This window comes from Grus americana, chromosome 13, assembly GCF_028858705.1.
Source record: "Grus americana isolate bGruAme1 chromosome 13, bGruAme1.mat, whole genome shotgun sequence".
NCBI classification, from domain to species: Eukaryota; Metazoa; Chordata; class Aves; order Gruiformes; family Gruidae; genus Grus; species Grus americana.
Genome location: NC_072864.1, coordinates 2541012 through 2557548, shown reverse-complemented (window position 1 = coordinate 2557548; position 16537 = coordinate 2541012). Strand labels below are relative to the sequence as shown.

The following is a 16537-nucleotide window of genomic DNA, read 5'->3' as shown; positions in this document are numbered from 1 at the left end:
GCACATGAGGCTGTTGGAAAGGAGCACTTGGCCCCAGAGCAAATGTGTCTGTATTAAAAACAACTTATAATAATAAACATACCTGGCAACAGTTTACAGTTTCCTTTTTATTTTTTTTCCCAGAACAGCAATGCTGAGGAATTAGTGAATGGGCGCATCCACAAACAACAGGTGAAAGGAGAAGGCAAAGGCTGCCCTACCGCTAGAGTACAAGAAGAGGGATCATCTCCAGACCCACTCCCTAACCGAGACTATGAGCTCTGGATGTCTCCAACAAACGACCGCAGACACCCTCAATGTGTCACAGCTCCACGTCTCTGCCGGCTTTCAATTCTGGGAAGCCCCTGGTGCTGAAACAGGCTCGGAGCTGGGAGCCAGAGAAATTAGTGCAAAGTGGGATGATGTTTGCATTTCATCATGTAGCACAGTTCCCAGGAACATCCACACCCTCAAGTTTCCAGAATTCTGCAAGAATAAATGAAGAAGCACTTAGGTGCCACCTCTCTCTCAAGAGCTGTGCCAAGCAGCACAGCACCGTCAGGGCCAAAAGGCAGCACCAGGACTGCCCGGAGGAGGAGCTCAGCGAAGAATTTCACAGTTTGCAGATACTGCAGAGCCTGGATCTCAGCTCAAATGCACCCATGGCTTTGGTACCACGGTACCGTAGTAACAGTGATAAAGTTCACACTATTCAAACTGTGTGGTACAAGAAAAACTACGAAGAACTTATTAATGCTAGGGGAGCTAACTCCTAGCTGGTGGCAGGAGTTACTGTTTTGTCTCCTTAGAAAGAAGCTTGTGGTTTTACTGTCAAAGTGTCTGGATTACACGATGCAGCAGTTCCACAAAACAGGTAATTTTACCACGGGAAGACAAGTATAGACCAAACCAAAAGGTGTATTTCTTCCATTCCCAGCAAATTAAAAGGATGGCACATCACAAGCTAAACACCTCTTCTGTCATCCCCCACCTCAGCAAACAACACTTAGCAATATTTTATGTGCACATTAAGCCTCACAGACACAGAACCATCCTTGCCAGATGGTCAGCTACTGGCCCTGCAAAACGCGGCATCTTACCTCGCCCACATTGATGTCACACTGATACAGAAACCCTTTCCCATAGTCGTACTGAATTAGGTTCCACAAACCCACAGGAAGGCAGCTGAATTTCAGCACCGTGCTAAATCCCAGGTCGTGAACTTAATGAAAAATTCCAGGCAGGTTTCCATGCCACCTATGCCACGCAGAGGGTCAGAATTCAGCTCCGCATGCTGGCAAGAAACTGCTTTCTCATCCGTTGCATTTAATCTACTGGCCACATCTGACACTGGGACTCCGAGACTATTGGAATACTTGAAATACTTAGCGATGTTGCTTTGAATTAGACTGACCATGGCGAGTTTCTCTGAAAAAGCCTTCCCAATTTGTTCAGGTCAGAAGAGAAAGACTCTGAAGGATCTCAGTGGTAGTGTAAATCATTCAAATACAATAAAATTTAATGGGACGTTTGTTGTGAGAGCCAAGAGAGGGGTGCCAAGAAATGCAGTAGTTGCTTGCTGCGTTTCAAGAGTCCTCCAAACCTTCATCCATTTCAGGAGAATCCTGCTAGTGTCAGAGGCTATTTTCATTAATGCTACTCTCTCTAATTAAACATGGATTTAAAAAAGCAAGCTCAGTCTTGCAACACTAGCCATACAGCAGGGATTCTACAAAGACCCCTTCCTTCCACTCTGATCAAACAAGTGCAGATTTACTGATACAGCTTCAGCATTTAATCCACCTTTCTGGAGGAGAAAAAAAAAAAAAAGTCTTCAAAGCTTTACACCCTGCTTGTCCTGGCAGATTAATTCCAAGTAGTAATGCTGCAGAATAAACCCATCTTAAACAGACAAGCATAAGATGTATTTTGTGCTTGCGTTGCTTACTATCTAATACCTGATGAGTTCAAAATCGACCCATAGCTTCATTTTAAACAGCTGCTCAAACAGCCAAACTGTCAGATTTAAAGTAAAACCTTTAATATTAAATAAAGACGCTCCTGCTTTCAACATATGCGGTTTCTAGTTGAAATGCTAACGCTGAATATTCACTTATGGACTACGGCTGTAATTTGGCAAGCATCCGAGGCATGTGTTTATATGCTTTTGCCAAAGCCTGGATTTGATATCATTCTCCTCCTCTAACTCACAATGTACTCAGGGGGGTGTGAGGCACTTACGCTTCCCTGTGACAGGTGCTATTAGATGTGACTCAACTCTGCGCTGACTGCTACTAATTCTTCCACTATTAGGCTGCTCATAACAAAAGAGACAGACAAGAAATATGTGATCATTTTACTGGAATTCCATGCCTGCAGGAGGAGTGCCCAAAATTGTATTTCAGAAGCAGCAAAGGAAGTCTAAAGAAACGTTAAAGAAGATTAAAATACTGTAGTTTTGGAAGGAGCAGATATTGCTGCAGCAATATTGGGGTTGTTAGTGCCAGCTTAGCATATATAATTAACAAGCGATAAAAGGCTTCAGAAGCTAACAATCAAATCACTGATCTGACATTGAAGATGAAGAGTAAAATTATATGCAACTGGCAGGGATTCTCAAGCTTCTGTGGAACAGATTATATTGTCAAGAAAGAAGTAAATTATGGAATAACCTGTTATGGAGCACCCGGGGAGTGTAGGAAACACCAAGCAAGAACCAGCTCAGGTATGGAAGCAGCGTTATCCCTTGTGTCCCTTATCTACCAGGAATTTACTGTACCACAATTCAAAGACCTCTCACACGTAGACAATCTGCAAACTCACAGGTAGAAATAAGGAATACGCATGTTGTCTTTAACTGAACAATTTGAAACTTGCCATCCTTGAGCCATCTCTAGAACATACACTGTGTATTAGGTTGTGCTCTGTGGATTTTTTAACGATTTTTCTTAAGATTTATCAGTTCAAATTTAAGAAATGTGACACAAGTGGCAGCCAGCACTACACTTGCTGCGCTCGCAGTTGGATGCTGCTCCACGTCACTTTTCAGGCCATTACCTGGACACTACCTCTTCAATGGGAAAAAAAGACAGGATTAAACAGTTTTACATGCTCCTCCTCCTGCTACGTGAAGATGGTCCTGCAACATATATAAACAACAAGTTCTTTCAAAACTACCCTTGCTACCTAAATATTTTTTTAAATACCGTGTATTTTTTTTTATTCATGGTGAAAATAAATTGGAGAAAATCGCAGAAAAACATACAAGTGGGTTGGAAGTGCAGTGCAAATACGTGTTCCATTGTGATGCTTCCTCAAGAGAAAAGAAAGAGGAACCAACAACAAATATAATGATTTTCATTTATCTACATAGCCTCAAATGTGGACCTAAAACACAGAGTATAAAATCCTTAGTAGTTCTTTGCCATGTACAATCTGATACTGTAATGTAGATGTCATCAAATATGAAAAGTCAGGACCTAGTAACTGTCCCTCCATCCTCTGTAGAAGAGGTAAAATTGGTTTACACGAGATCATATTTGGGGGAATTCAAATTATTGTTGGGTTCACGCATAGGCACAAATCCTGTTTCATGAACTTTAACTACTTCTGCCTAAAAAATGCTTGGCTATCAGGTGGACCGTACACTTTTTATCCCTTAGCATTTGCTTTTATGATTTATCAGTCCTAAAAGTATCAGCCATCCAATCTTACAGATAAACTAACATGCAGTTCATGAGTTACCTAAGTAACCCACAGCCTGAAAAGCCGTAAGCCACACTACCTGCAAATTCATACGACTAGGGAGCACTGGCTGTTTTGCAATGAATATAAAATAAGCCACGCTAATGATGAACAGCTTGACCCATCTTGCTACAGGAAGACCTCCCTGTAGTGAATTCCCACACTTTGATTTGGCAACCATAACAAGCATTCATGTTGTCTTATGGAAGGAGTAGTCTTGCATACCCACTGTTTGTAGATTACAATCTTGATAGCAGAAAATATCTATTCGTACTTAAATTCTACTTACCACCCACCTTGTTTTCTTCAGCACCTTAAGGGGAACAAAATTCCTTATTCCAACTATTTTTTATTTCAAGACTGTGATTTATTTTCATTATCTTCATGTCTAGGAATTAAATTTCTGTACTTCATGGTGGCAAATACTGAACACCACATTATTTATTCAACTGTTCAACACCAGTAACACTCAAAGTGGAAACAAATAACTTTTGTTATTTCTCCTCTTACTGGAAACCATGCAGCCAATTGCATTTTATGTTGAGATACAAACTTTGCAAAGAATACAGCTGGTACTGTTCTAGAGGGCTGGGTTTTGGCTACATAGTAAGTCAACTGTATTCCTGCCCAGGGCACCAAATTCCCCTTTTGCTTCCTAAGCTGTTCTTCCCCTCTTTGCTTGTTAACGTATAGTCTAGAGCATATGCACAAATAGGCCATTCTTCCTACCCTAGGGCTCTTGGAAAAAAATAATATCTCACTGGGAAGGGATATGTTTGGAACAACCGTGTAACAAAGCCGCTTGTTAGTCCGTAGAGGTTTTGTGGGACTCTCCCAAGTCCTTGGACCAGATTTACTTCATTTATTGTTCCTAGCTCATGATGTGGTTTTGGCACTAGACAGTAGAATAGCTAACTCCAAAAATCAAAGTTACAGAAAACTAACTTGCTGAAGGCAATGTGTGATGCGCTAACCTTTTGTAGCAAAGGAGACAAACAAAAATTTAACCCAAAGCATAAACAAAATAGTAGCCAGCGGTGCAGGAGGGAGTAAAGTTTAAAGAAGAAACACATGGAAATGACGCAGATTTGTAGAACTAGCAACTCTTTCCTTGGCATTTCAAGATAAAGGTTCAAGAACAAATTCTGCTTCAGGAAAATTACTAATTGCTGGCAAAAGAAAGTTGGAGACACTTATATTACTTATTGGAGTGGGAACAAGACCTGGCATCAAGAAATTTCATGCTGCCATCAACCCTGTCACGGAACAGATCTTGCCATGGGCAAGGCTACCTTACCCCATACTTGTTTTCTCATCAGTAAAACGGGAACAGAGACACCTCATCCCACTTATTTTGGGAAAGATCCTGCAGATGAAAAGTTATTTGATATTAGAAACACGTTCTCAAAGGTTTTGTCAAGTACAATATGTTCTTGCACAGCAAAATTTTGACATAAACCACTAAGAAAGTCCATTTAATCAACTTTCTGTTAGCTTCTCAGCAAATAACATGAACACCACACGTATGCATACCCCTCTCCTCTGAAAGGAGAGAAACCTCCTTGCAGACTCGCAGGAAAGCTCTCAAACCAGGTTTCCCACAAGGCCCCACCTGATGCAAGAAACCCATCAGCAGAACTATTTTCTAACCCACCTATAGCTTTCTTAGTTGGGTGACTGTATTTCCTTGATGTATGCGCTCCACTTTGTTAAAAACTTCGATGGAAAGCCCACACGCCTGTATACTTGCCCTGATGTTCCTAAAAATTTATCTGGGCAATAAGTTCAGATCTTGCCCAAAGAAAGTACAATTTGCTGCCCTGTAATTTATCTTATTATATCTGCTAGCTAGCCATGTGATGTACTCGGTCAGTTTGTGTATGATGATATTTACAGTCAATATATCTTCCCATAACAACCATGTGCTGCAACTTTTGAATGCCTGCGATCCTCAGAGGGTAAAGGAATCTAACACAATCTCCCTTCAGACAGCACAAACAAGCAGACTTCACAACCTCAAAATAAAGAAAAAAAAATAATATCACCCGACTGTAACTTTGTACATCAAATAAACACTTTAGAAAGCCCTCGCAAAGTATTATACCCTCTCCCATTATATACCTTCACAATGGCACAAGAACTACCAGTGGAGTGGAACACAGGCTGAATGGGAAACGAAGACAGAAAGGCAGAAAATGGTCCTGTATGTAAAGAACGAGGAATTTGGATGGGGTGACTTTGCAGTCACCGGAGGCATGGAAAACGGGGCTTCACTGGCAAAACCGCAGACCTCAAAATACCAGAGATGATAAAAACTGCAGCAGGAGAGAGATTTGTGTGCCATGGCAGACATCAGTAGCCCTAAATGCATCACAGCACGACTGAACTTCTGTGCAAGGTGACTTCTCACGACATACAATGTTTGCCAGCAAAAAACCGCCAGGCTTTGAGCATGGTAGCAGCGCACATACAGCCAAGAAACATCTGATCTCCAAACTGGTGCTGAAAACAGCCAGGCACTGCAGCACAGGCCACGTTCAGCACCAGTTGCTCATGACAGATAATTTCCCAGCTGCACGTTGTCCTAACCTATGACTGCACATCAACGCCCATCCCAGCCACCGCAGCACCACAGGGTTGCAAGGGGATTTTACCCTGCCCGAACACACTTCTGTGGGAGGGCATGAGAAATTCCATTCCAGCGCGCAGGCAAAACGCACGCTGCATTTATCGCACGTGGCGCACTGCATTGCCGGAAATCAGAGAGGCTCGCTGGCCCATTACTGGCAGTTTGGGACTTTTTTTAGCTCAATTTATTTGGGATGGGGCCACGTTTCCTACTCACGCTGTTCAAAACAGCCCCAGAGAAACAGTATGCAGCCAGTGTAGCACAGGAGAGATGGTGCATCTCCTACAAAGCGATGGGCTCAAGGCAGCTAGCTGTTTGGGCAGACTTTTTGGGGAAGGAGATGGGGAGCCACGTGGGACGGCAAGACAGCGGGAACCGAGAGAGGTTCAGCGGGTTACTTACGGACACAGAGACAGGCCACCAGCTTGGCAGCCTCGTCGGGCACCGGGCAGGTGGGGAAGATGGGCTTGAGCAGGTAGGTGGCGAAGACCAGAGCCACGATGTACTGCGAGGAGGGTCGGATGATGAGCAGCTCTATCCAGAGCTTGAGGAAGGCGGGCAGGGAGCCGTACACCTCCAGCATGTAGGCGTAGTCCCCGCCGGACTTGGTGATGGTGGTGCCCAGCTCGGCATAGCAGAGGGCACCCACGATGGAGAAGGCCCCGCAAACGGCCCACACCACCAGCGACAGCCCAGGCGAGCCGGCCTCCCGCAGCACGCCGGTGGGGGTGACAAAGATGCCGGAACCGATGATGGTGCCTACGATGATGGCCACGCCGTTGAGCAGCGTGATGGAGCGCTGCAGGGTCACCCCTTCGGCGGAGGCGCAGGGCGAGGGCGAGCGGGCGCAACCGTTCTCCTGCACCCCACCACCCGCCGCCTCCAGCATCTTCTCCATCGCCTGCTTCTCCTCCTCCTGCGCCAGCGAGGAGGCTGAGCCCGCCGGGCTCCTCTTCTTCACCGCATTGCTGCTGCTGCTGCCGCCGCCGCTGCCCGACATGGTGGCGCGGAGCGGAGCGGGGCCGGGCGCGGAGCGGGGAGCGGAGCAGAGCGGGCGCGGCAGGGCGCTCCGCCGCCACCATGCAGCCGCCCCTTTTGTTCCGGCGGCGGTGGGCGGCGTGCGGCGAGCGCCTCCCGCTTAGGCGGGGAACGCGGGCCTGGCCTCCTTTTCGGGAGGAGGAGGAGGAGGAGGAGGAGGAGGAGGGAGGGAGGGAGGGGGGGTGTTGCAGTGTCCCCGGCTTGCGCAGGCAGCCCCCGGCCGCCAGCCCCCGGGAAGCGCCGGCTTTGCTCGGCCCTTACCGGCGGATCTCTTCCAAGGCGCGGGCAGCTCGCACGCCGCCCCCCCTCCGCCATCCCTGCGCCCCAAGAGACCAGAGAGGCCCGGCGGGGAGCGGGGGCACAAAGGGACCAAAGGTCCCCCCGGGGTACAGGACCGGACTCTGTGTTCTCATAAAGGAGGATGGGTCTGTGTGCATAAACCTAAAGTTCACCAGAACCCGGGTCTCCCCATTCCCCCAGCCCCATCGGATTTTAGTGTGCTTGCTGTGCTCTTCTATTTGACATTTTCACACAAGGACAGACCACGGCCCTACCACTGCATCACCTGCATTTCTGCAGAGGCACTGCAGAAATCTGCCTGTCATTTTGGATGCCAAGATCACCAAAAAGACTTGTTTCAAAAAAAAAAAAAAAAAAATCACCAATCTGGCAGGCATGCAGGCAAAATGAGCAACTTCTCTCACATTGCCTACGAAGGCATAGGTTTTGCATCCAAGGAGACTGACTTAGCTACTTCACAACAGCACCTAAAGAGCCAATTCTTTAGCAAATTCAGACTCTCTCTTGTTCTTGTGTGATAGGAGATTAGTTCAGAGACTGAAGCCTGGAAGCCCTGATTCTCAACAACAGTCACTCCCATTGAGAGGTGGAATGGTACCTTCGAGGAGTAGTTTCACAGCAAGCGATTAGCTGGTGTCACACAAGAAGTTGTGCCCAAGGTCGGTTTCCTTCCTCCCTGGACCATCCTCCTCCTTGCAAGTACAGGCAGTCAGGTGGATCAGGAGGTTTTCCTGCAAGATACCTCAGAGAAACGTGAGATCTGTATTCTGGGGAAAGATGTAGCAGTTCAGTAACATTTTCGTGACACTGGTAATTGGCTTCATGACTGCTTCCAACCAGGACAGAAACCCTGAGCAGCCCCTAGAAGCACCGGTCAGAACCTGACACCTAGTGGCTACTGGCCACAACATCCCAGAGCCTTACTGCAGCCTTCAGCCTTTCTCCATTTATACAACCACCCTTATTTAGGAAGAAAGGTTAAACAAAAATTACCTTTGCACCGAGTATGTTTTTCCTGTTTTCCAAAGAGAAATGAGATCCTGAAGAGACTGCAAAGACTATGAAAAATAATTAAAAATAAACAGCAAAACATATTTATCACACAATTTTCCTGAAACCCCAAAAGCTTTTCTTTAGCTTACTAGCTTAACATTAGCCCCGTGGCAGAGGCTATACGGCTGTAATCTAAACTGATTATTTCTCAAATTAAGATTTATCAACATTTACTTGTTATTGTATTTCATACTTTATCCTAGGCAAAATGTTCACAGGACTGTAAAGTCAGAAAAAACCACGTTCCTACAACATACAGGATTGTCTCTGTGTTGGTCTGATTACATCAGGATCCAGCAGACAGGACTGGAATTTAAATAAGATGTATGCTCAAACTCAATTGTACAGCTGGGTCAACAAAATCATTCGTCAATAGATTCACTTCACCAGCACTCAAGACTAAGGTCTTACCTTAAGACAAACAAATGAACTGCTCGATGATTGGCATTTTACACCCAATATTAACCTAACACACAGACATTTCTATTAACTTTCACAAGAATGGGACCAACTTATCTTTTTCTCTCTGCATCCAATTCTTCCAAAAGGGAATTTCGTAATAGACTGACAGTGAAGAATTTGCAGACTTCAGCCTTGGTTTTGACATCATTTCCATTTGGAAATCCTGGGATCAAGTAACAGTGGAGTAGCAGCCACTGCACTGCCACATTTAAAGTCAACCACATACTCATTGTCTTCCAAATTAATCAGATTTAATCCTGCAACTGTTTCTCCATTTGTATTGCTGAGAAAATACCTGCTTTGCAGTCATGGTGTTAGGGTGTGTTCATATAGTGCTTTATATCTTCAAAGCACTTCACAAATGCTAAGCATTGTTATCAGTTCTGACCATGAACATTAACTCTCCTCAGGCCCCCAAGTTATTCTGCAGAATCTTTGAAGACTATTTGATTATACAATCAGTTCTCCATATGCTAATACTCAGGCACTTCAAGTTTGTCACATCAAAAAGAAAGACGGAAAGAATGATTTGTCAGAAAGACAAATAATTACTAATATCAGAAGTAAACTGGCCATTTGTTAGAAGTAATGTGTATGGTCTTAACCATTTATCGGGAAAGCTGCCTTGATCAAAATAAGCCTGCTGGAACCAAATAAGCCATTTCTTTAGCAAACACCTCAGCTGTACTAATACAAGAGCTTATAAGCTTTTTTTGTTGGGTAAATGGAAGTGGTGGGAGCTTCTAGAACCCTTCGATAGTAACAACAGTGGAGCTGGCCTCACTCTTAACCCGTGCCACTCTTTTGTCCCACTGAAATGGCTCACCTACCACAAAGGGTACCAAACAGCACAGTATGGGAGGCCTTCTGGAAAAGTATTGTCTACAACAATATAAGAGGGGAATTCCTTAACCAGGAATGTCATCTCCTACTTTTCCCATCAAAAGAAGTGGAAACTTGTTTGAATGAAATCAGCTAAGCATAACATATCTATAGGATATCTAGATTCTAAGCATAGCTAAGCAGTGAGACAGAGAAATTAACCCTTATTTCACCTGATTAGCCATTTCTTTTTAAATTGGTATTTTATTTTACCCAAATATTTTTTTTTTCAGGTTACTTGATAAGATTCTTGTAGCCACAACCACTAAATGTGAAACTCTTGAGAATTACACAATACATCAACGCTCAGTTTTATCAAGACCAATTATACAACGGAAAAAGCACCTTAGTTGACAGGTCCAGTTTAATGATCACTGTCAAATGAAGGAGTCTAGCAACGTTGCCCAAAATTTGGAATCCCATTTTAGATGGCATATTGCATCTAGCTGAATGTAGCAAATAATTAGATATCCTTCCATGAGTACAGCGGCAACAGAGAGGTCATTGTTCTTTCATTCCAATTATAATACAGTTCAGCAGAGTCTTTCATAGCTTTTAAGTATCACAGAATGTCTGACATCTGATTAAACTCCCCTCATAATGAACCGGTTCATTCTCAAGGAGGAATTGTATTATTTTCTTGACAGAAAACCTACTTTTTAACTTGGAGAGCTTAATTACACAATGAGATACAGACATAGGTTTCTCTATGTTTCTTTATTGCATAGTTGCACGCTAGTTTAACAGTTTTAAATCCAGCAGCTAGAAGTCTCCTTACATCAGTAAAAACTGAGGAAAAGGCCTGTATCCTAGGAGAACAAAAGGCATTCCCTGTTACATATATTGTCTGCAAAGACAATTATTTCAGTAAATTATGATTAGGCAGATAACATACATTAAAATACACAATGTAATAACTGCCACAAAAACAAGATGCACAAAGAAAAAACAAAGATGTGCCAAGAAATACAAGTTAAGACATTCAAAATTAAGGCATTGAAATTTTAACGCAAATATTATTGACTATGAAGTTGAGCAGAAAAAGAGACCCTTCCTCAAAAGTAAGCCGTGTAGGATTCCAGTGCTCTAAAACCCAGTAGATTTTCATGAGATCAAAGTAATCTCCATTTCTGTAGCTTTTGAAGCCCAAAGATACACTCCTGTCAGACCTGCTGTAGAAACACCAACGCAAGCCATCCACGACAGAAGACAACAAGAAGAGACTGGTCAGGTATATGCAATGGCAGCATACACCTGAAATGCACTGGTGTGAAAGTTCTGGAATGTAGAAATACAGTTCAAACACTCAAATGCCAAATGAAGTTGTTCAAACTGTGAAGCCACCAAGAGAGAGACTTCTGATAAGAGCGATATTTAACAGAAATATCAAAAGGCAACTGGAATTCAGACCAACATGGGTGCAAATCTACTGTCAAAAACTTGTACTCCCATTTCAGTAAGCTGTCCTCAAAATTATTTCTATTACAGTCTTTAACTCCTAGTACTTATTGCCACAGGAACATCTCCCAGTACAGTATTAAGTAATAGAAGTGACTACTATACAAGGACAAATACAAACGTGTGCTTGGACCCTTTCGTATTGTACCACCTAAAAGAAGAGCGTAAAGATTCCTGTGCAGACACCTTTCAAAGAGTTTAACTTAGTTGTGCAAAATCATTACAAATATCACCTCTAGTCCAACAATCAAATTGTTTTTCTCCCCACACAACTGAGAGAATAAGGCAAAAGAATTATATCCCACCTCCTGTTTTACATACACATGCAGGGACACAAAATTATTTTTCTTAGAATTATTTTTCTTGAAGTTAGCTTTTGCAAGACCAATACATTCATTGTAACATAAAAGTTAAAATAAAAAACAAACCCAAAAAACCTTTATTTCCAGACTGCTAATTTCAATGACAATCCACCCTGCAACTGAGATACTGCCTGCCTTAACCAGAGATGCTAAAACACTAACACATAAATGCAAGACTCAAAAACCAGCAAAATAACTGTAACAGAAAATTCCTGTAAAGCTTATTTTTGTAGTAATTTTTTCTACATTGACCCTCTTTCCAGATATTTGAAACAATCAGTGCTGAAATTGATTAATTTTATGGCAGTATACTTAGATGTGAGTTTATACAAATACGTATGGAGTACCTTATTGACTGTATGACTGGATAATATACTACCTATTCTCTAACAAAACTTAACAAAACTGCCATGACAATACTTTAACAAAGTAAGTAAATCTCTACGAGAATTTTAAATAGATCACTGAAAATAGAAGATATGCAACATCATCTCTGATGGATGCATGATGGTAAGCATGTTAAGAAGAGATTTACACACCTAGGAAGAAAATTTGGTTCAGTGGAGCAAACCTAACCATTGAGAACTCAGTTCGGTATGAGCATACTACGGCATTACGAAGCACCTGAAGATGAAATATTTACACTACAGTAGCTCCCCAAGAACAAAATATGTATTTTGTATTTGCATGTGCTAGGAAAGCTATGCTAACTAGCAAAACAAGTTCAGTGGATCAAAAGTACACAAAAACTTGGTGAAAATTACCAAGGCAACTAAAAAAACTTTGAGCAATTGCACGAAGCTTTTTAAAAGACCCATTCATATATGACAGGGATATTGATGCAGGCTACCTATAGCTAGCTCAGTGCTGCTGAGTCACTTGTATTTTTAAATGTGAAGGTAACATTAAAATGTCTTTATATTACAGTTTTTCCTAACTGCTAATAATGAGGAGCAAAAATCTCAAAGATAGACAAGATACATGCCAGTTCTGAATCATTGCCATCTTCCCACAGGGTCCTCCTCAGAAATGTGTTTGCAAGAACAGCACTGCCCGAAAACCTCAAGCTTAACAATGACTAGATCACATAGATTCAGGCGGAAAGTAAAAGAATTTTTTTTCCTATTGCCAGAACTGTAGATATCCCTTTCAAAATTATTTTGGAACCTGTCATTCTCTGGCAAAACCATCACTGATATGGTTCTGCAGAGCAGAAACATAGTAAAAAAAAAAAAAAAAATCTGGTTGATGATGCCAAACACTGTGTGGTTGAACTATACCATCTCAGTTGAACTAAGTTGATATAGATTGTATAGTTCATCTGAGTTCAACCAAGGTGGTAAAATTCAACTGAGCAGTAAGGACTTGGGAGAGGTAAGGAAACCAAAGATGCATACACTACTGTGTTGAATATACTACACCGAAAAGATAATTATACTACACTGGGAGAGAAGAGAGATTTCCTTGTATTAACCTTAGAGTGATTCTACATGGTAAAGTGAGCACATTTCCAATTGCCAACAGAGAAAGGCACAACTGTTGAAATGCCTGAGGTAGAGCTATTAAGGCAGCAAAGGCAGGACCTGGGCACTTAATTGGTTAAACAAAAATATTCAAAAGCCTTAAAATCATCAGGATCATAATAAAAAGTATTAAAGTGCTTTTAAACTGAACACTTGGACTTAAAAAAAAAAAGTATCGATTCTAAAATTCTGCATTTAGCATTGACAAGCTAGTGTCCTGGCATCATTTGTGCTGAATCACACCAGCAACCAATGACCTTGCTTACTGGCAGAGGCAGACCAGGTAACATCTGTTCTCCAAGAAAACTCCTCGAATACAATCAATCAAGATCACATCATGAGTTTACAGACAAACCTGCTCCTCCTCAGAAAATCTGACCACATATTTGGTATGTGAATTGCATGCACGGGCACACTGTTAAATACAGTAAAGCATAAAAAGCCGGTGAGAAAGGTGCTAGAGAGGAAGTTATGGCTAGTAGTAGTATGCTTCAGAGGTAGATAATACTTGTGGCAATTGGACCATAACTCTAGGATAAGGCTCCACAGCAGGCAGCTTACAAACAATTTTGTCTGGTCCGCAAATAAGTTTCAACCACCATTTCTCTATTACCATAAGGTGCTACAATACAACCTGGTCCCCAGTTTCGTGAAGCTAGGTAACTCTTTTTATAAGTACAAAGACAAAACTTTGAAGAGAGTGCACTGGTACTCTGAGTTACTGAAAAAAAAAAAAAAAAATCTGGCAAGTATGTGAATGCTGCGCTTTGTCCATACTCTCCTAGCACTGAATTAGGTTTCAGAAATTGCTGTTATTTTTTTTCCCCAAAAATCCCATTGGGAAGGCCAGCTGGGGCTTATCTAATTTCACCTTCCTTTGATGTGTTCAATTTCCTGGGATCAATTGGACATTTTCACCTAATTTGCTGTTCTTGCCAGTCTTGAGATACTGGTGAATTCTCTTCTGCTCTCTTCTCCTGGCACATTATTAATACAGAAAAGTAAAAGCTGCCAAAGCTAAAAGCTTCTACACTTGTTATAAGGTTCTAGAAAAAGTCTTCTGGCTTGTGGTGTAGACAGAGTGGACGTTCTGTGACATCCATATCAAACATGGATCGTGCAAAGGAATGGAAAGAGATTAGATTCTACAAGTCATTTTTTCCCTTCTCCTCTTGTCATCCTAAGCACCAAGGAAAAAGGAAGAAGAATAAATGTGTCTATATATGTGCGTAGAGAAGCTAGTTCACTTCCCAAACCTCTGAATTCCACAAAAGGACCTGATCAGTATTAATACTTTTCACTTCTTCACACCTCCTGCTTCCATGTTTTAGTTGGGATTATGAATTCATGCAAGTCACTGAAAGAGCAGTTGAAGAGACACAGAACAATTCAGGAAGAGATCTCCTGCCCTTATTTTTCCTTTTACTGTCAAAATAATTCCTTACTGATCCCTGCTTTGAAGCAAGTCAATTTGTTAAGAGTTAATATTATTTACTTCTTTAAAAAAACAAAACTAAAAAAATTCCACAGCTTCTCTACTGGAGGTTAAATGGCACTTAGCAGAAGTAAAACTGGCTGGCTGTGAAATCGTATGGCATACACACACTGCGGAAAAGGGAAAAATAATAATTAAAAAATAACATCTGTTATATCCAGGTACTGCAGTCTGAACTGCCATTTCATGGGCCATCTATGGCCTGATCTGCTCAGCGTGGTCCTTGGGCTGTACTTCGGTATTCAAGAGATGCCTGCTTTGGAAGGATGAACGCACAGTTCGATTCATTAATGGCTGAAGTGGGCGAAAGTTGTCTACCATTCTCTTTTCTTCTTCACCATCTGAAGTGAAAAGCAGCATCCGAAATGCCTCCAGCTGAGAATGAGAAATGTCCAATTTTGTGACTTTACTAACTGGAAAATTACTGGAGTTCATGACAAAACACATTCATTCATGTTTGGAAAAAAAAATAATCAAAGGTACTATTATTACATTTGTATTCTGAGAAACTTTAGTGTGAACTACTGGCACTTCTTTGTCACCTGCTGGTAAAGATTACACCATCATCCATATCAGTGCAGAAGATGAATTGTCAGTCATCTCGAGGCAAACTAAATCTCAAGTGTGGCACATCTGAGACAGAACTGATTCCTGTTCAAGTAAGGGAACATATGCCATCTTTAAACCTCCCCAGCCTTCTTAATTTGCACCCTTCCTGGAGTTATATTATATAGACATGCAAATGCTGGCACCCAGAAAAGAGGGAACCTCAACAAGCAACAATCTACATAGTTGTTGTTCTCAGTGGTTTATAACTAGGGATTAAAATAAAGTATGCAACAGATCAGCTTTTAATGCTCACAAGGGCATTACAATGTTAAGTAAACTAAGAGCCTTTCTGTGCCATGAAAGAATGAGAGTGAAGAAGAGCCAAGAAAGAAAAAAAAAAAAAAGATAAAAAGGTCAATTGAAAAGAATGACACACTATGCATTCAGTTCTCTCTGCTCCGTTAACAATCTTCAGTTCTTCCCGTCCTGTTCCTTTATGCAAACTAAAACATTAAGATCAAGTACATGGCTATTCTTCAGAGTTAGCGTTTGTTTGGAGCATGACTGTCTAGATGGACTAGCTCCACGCAAAAGTTATATAAAAAAAAAAAAATCAGTATTTTGCCTCGTGTCGTTGGACTCACACTTCATTATTAGTCAAAGCCTCCAAAAAAGGGACAATGCACAGATAACTTTCAGTGTCTCTTAAACCATGAAAAAATGGTAGATTTTTTGGGGTTTGTTCATTTCTACTTGCTTTGCAACAATCTCCAAGACTTGTTCTGTGCTGTAATGTCCCTCAAAGCACTCTACTTCTTTGAATAGACAAAAAAATCCTGAGAACTTCCAACAAAACCCACAATTGTAGTACAATTCCAATGAGTCCTCCTTCTAACCATTTTCTACTTGTCCCTACATCTACAAAGGAACAACATTACATTGAAGCATGAAGTACTAAAATTAAAAGCATATGATGTCAACTTTGGGTTGGTGTAACAGACTATTGACCACAAACTCCTCCACTTGAAATAACTTCTGTAATACAAACATTTGCTGCAACCTT

General features: G+C 41.8%; 2 protein-coding genes across 5 annotated transcripts in view; both read right to left on the bottom strand.

Moving 5' to 3' along the window:
• Window positions 1-7499, bottom strand: part of SLC7A5 (solute carrier family 7 member 5) — a 40017-nt gene extending 32518 nt beyond the window's left edge. Inside the window, exon 1 of the mRNA XM_054841024.1 lies at window positions 6755-7499. Coding sequence (XP_054696999.1) covers window positions 6755-7352 — 598 coding nt within the window. The 5' untranslated portion in view covers window positions 7353-7499. The remainder of the gene's footprint in view (window positions 1-6754) is intronic.
• Window positions 1-16537, bottom strand: part of CA5A (carbonic anhydrase 5A) — a 43186-nt gene that overhangs the window by 6842 nt on the left and 19807 nt on the right. For 3 of the 4 annotated variants that reach the window (XM_054841026.1, XM_054841025.1, XM_054841028.1), the window contains one exon: window positions 10786-15300. In XM_054841026.1, coding sequence (XP_054697001.1) covers window positions 15121-15300 — 180 coding nt within the window. In that variant the 3' untranslated portion in view covers window positions 10786-15120. Of the gene's footprint in view, window positions 1-8288; window positions 9369-10785; window positions 15301-16537 lie in introns of those variants that run through there. The other variant, XR_008579173.1, reaches the window with a different exon arrangement.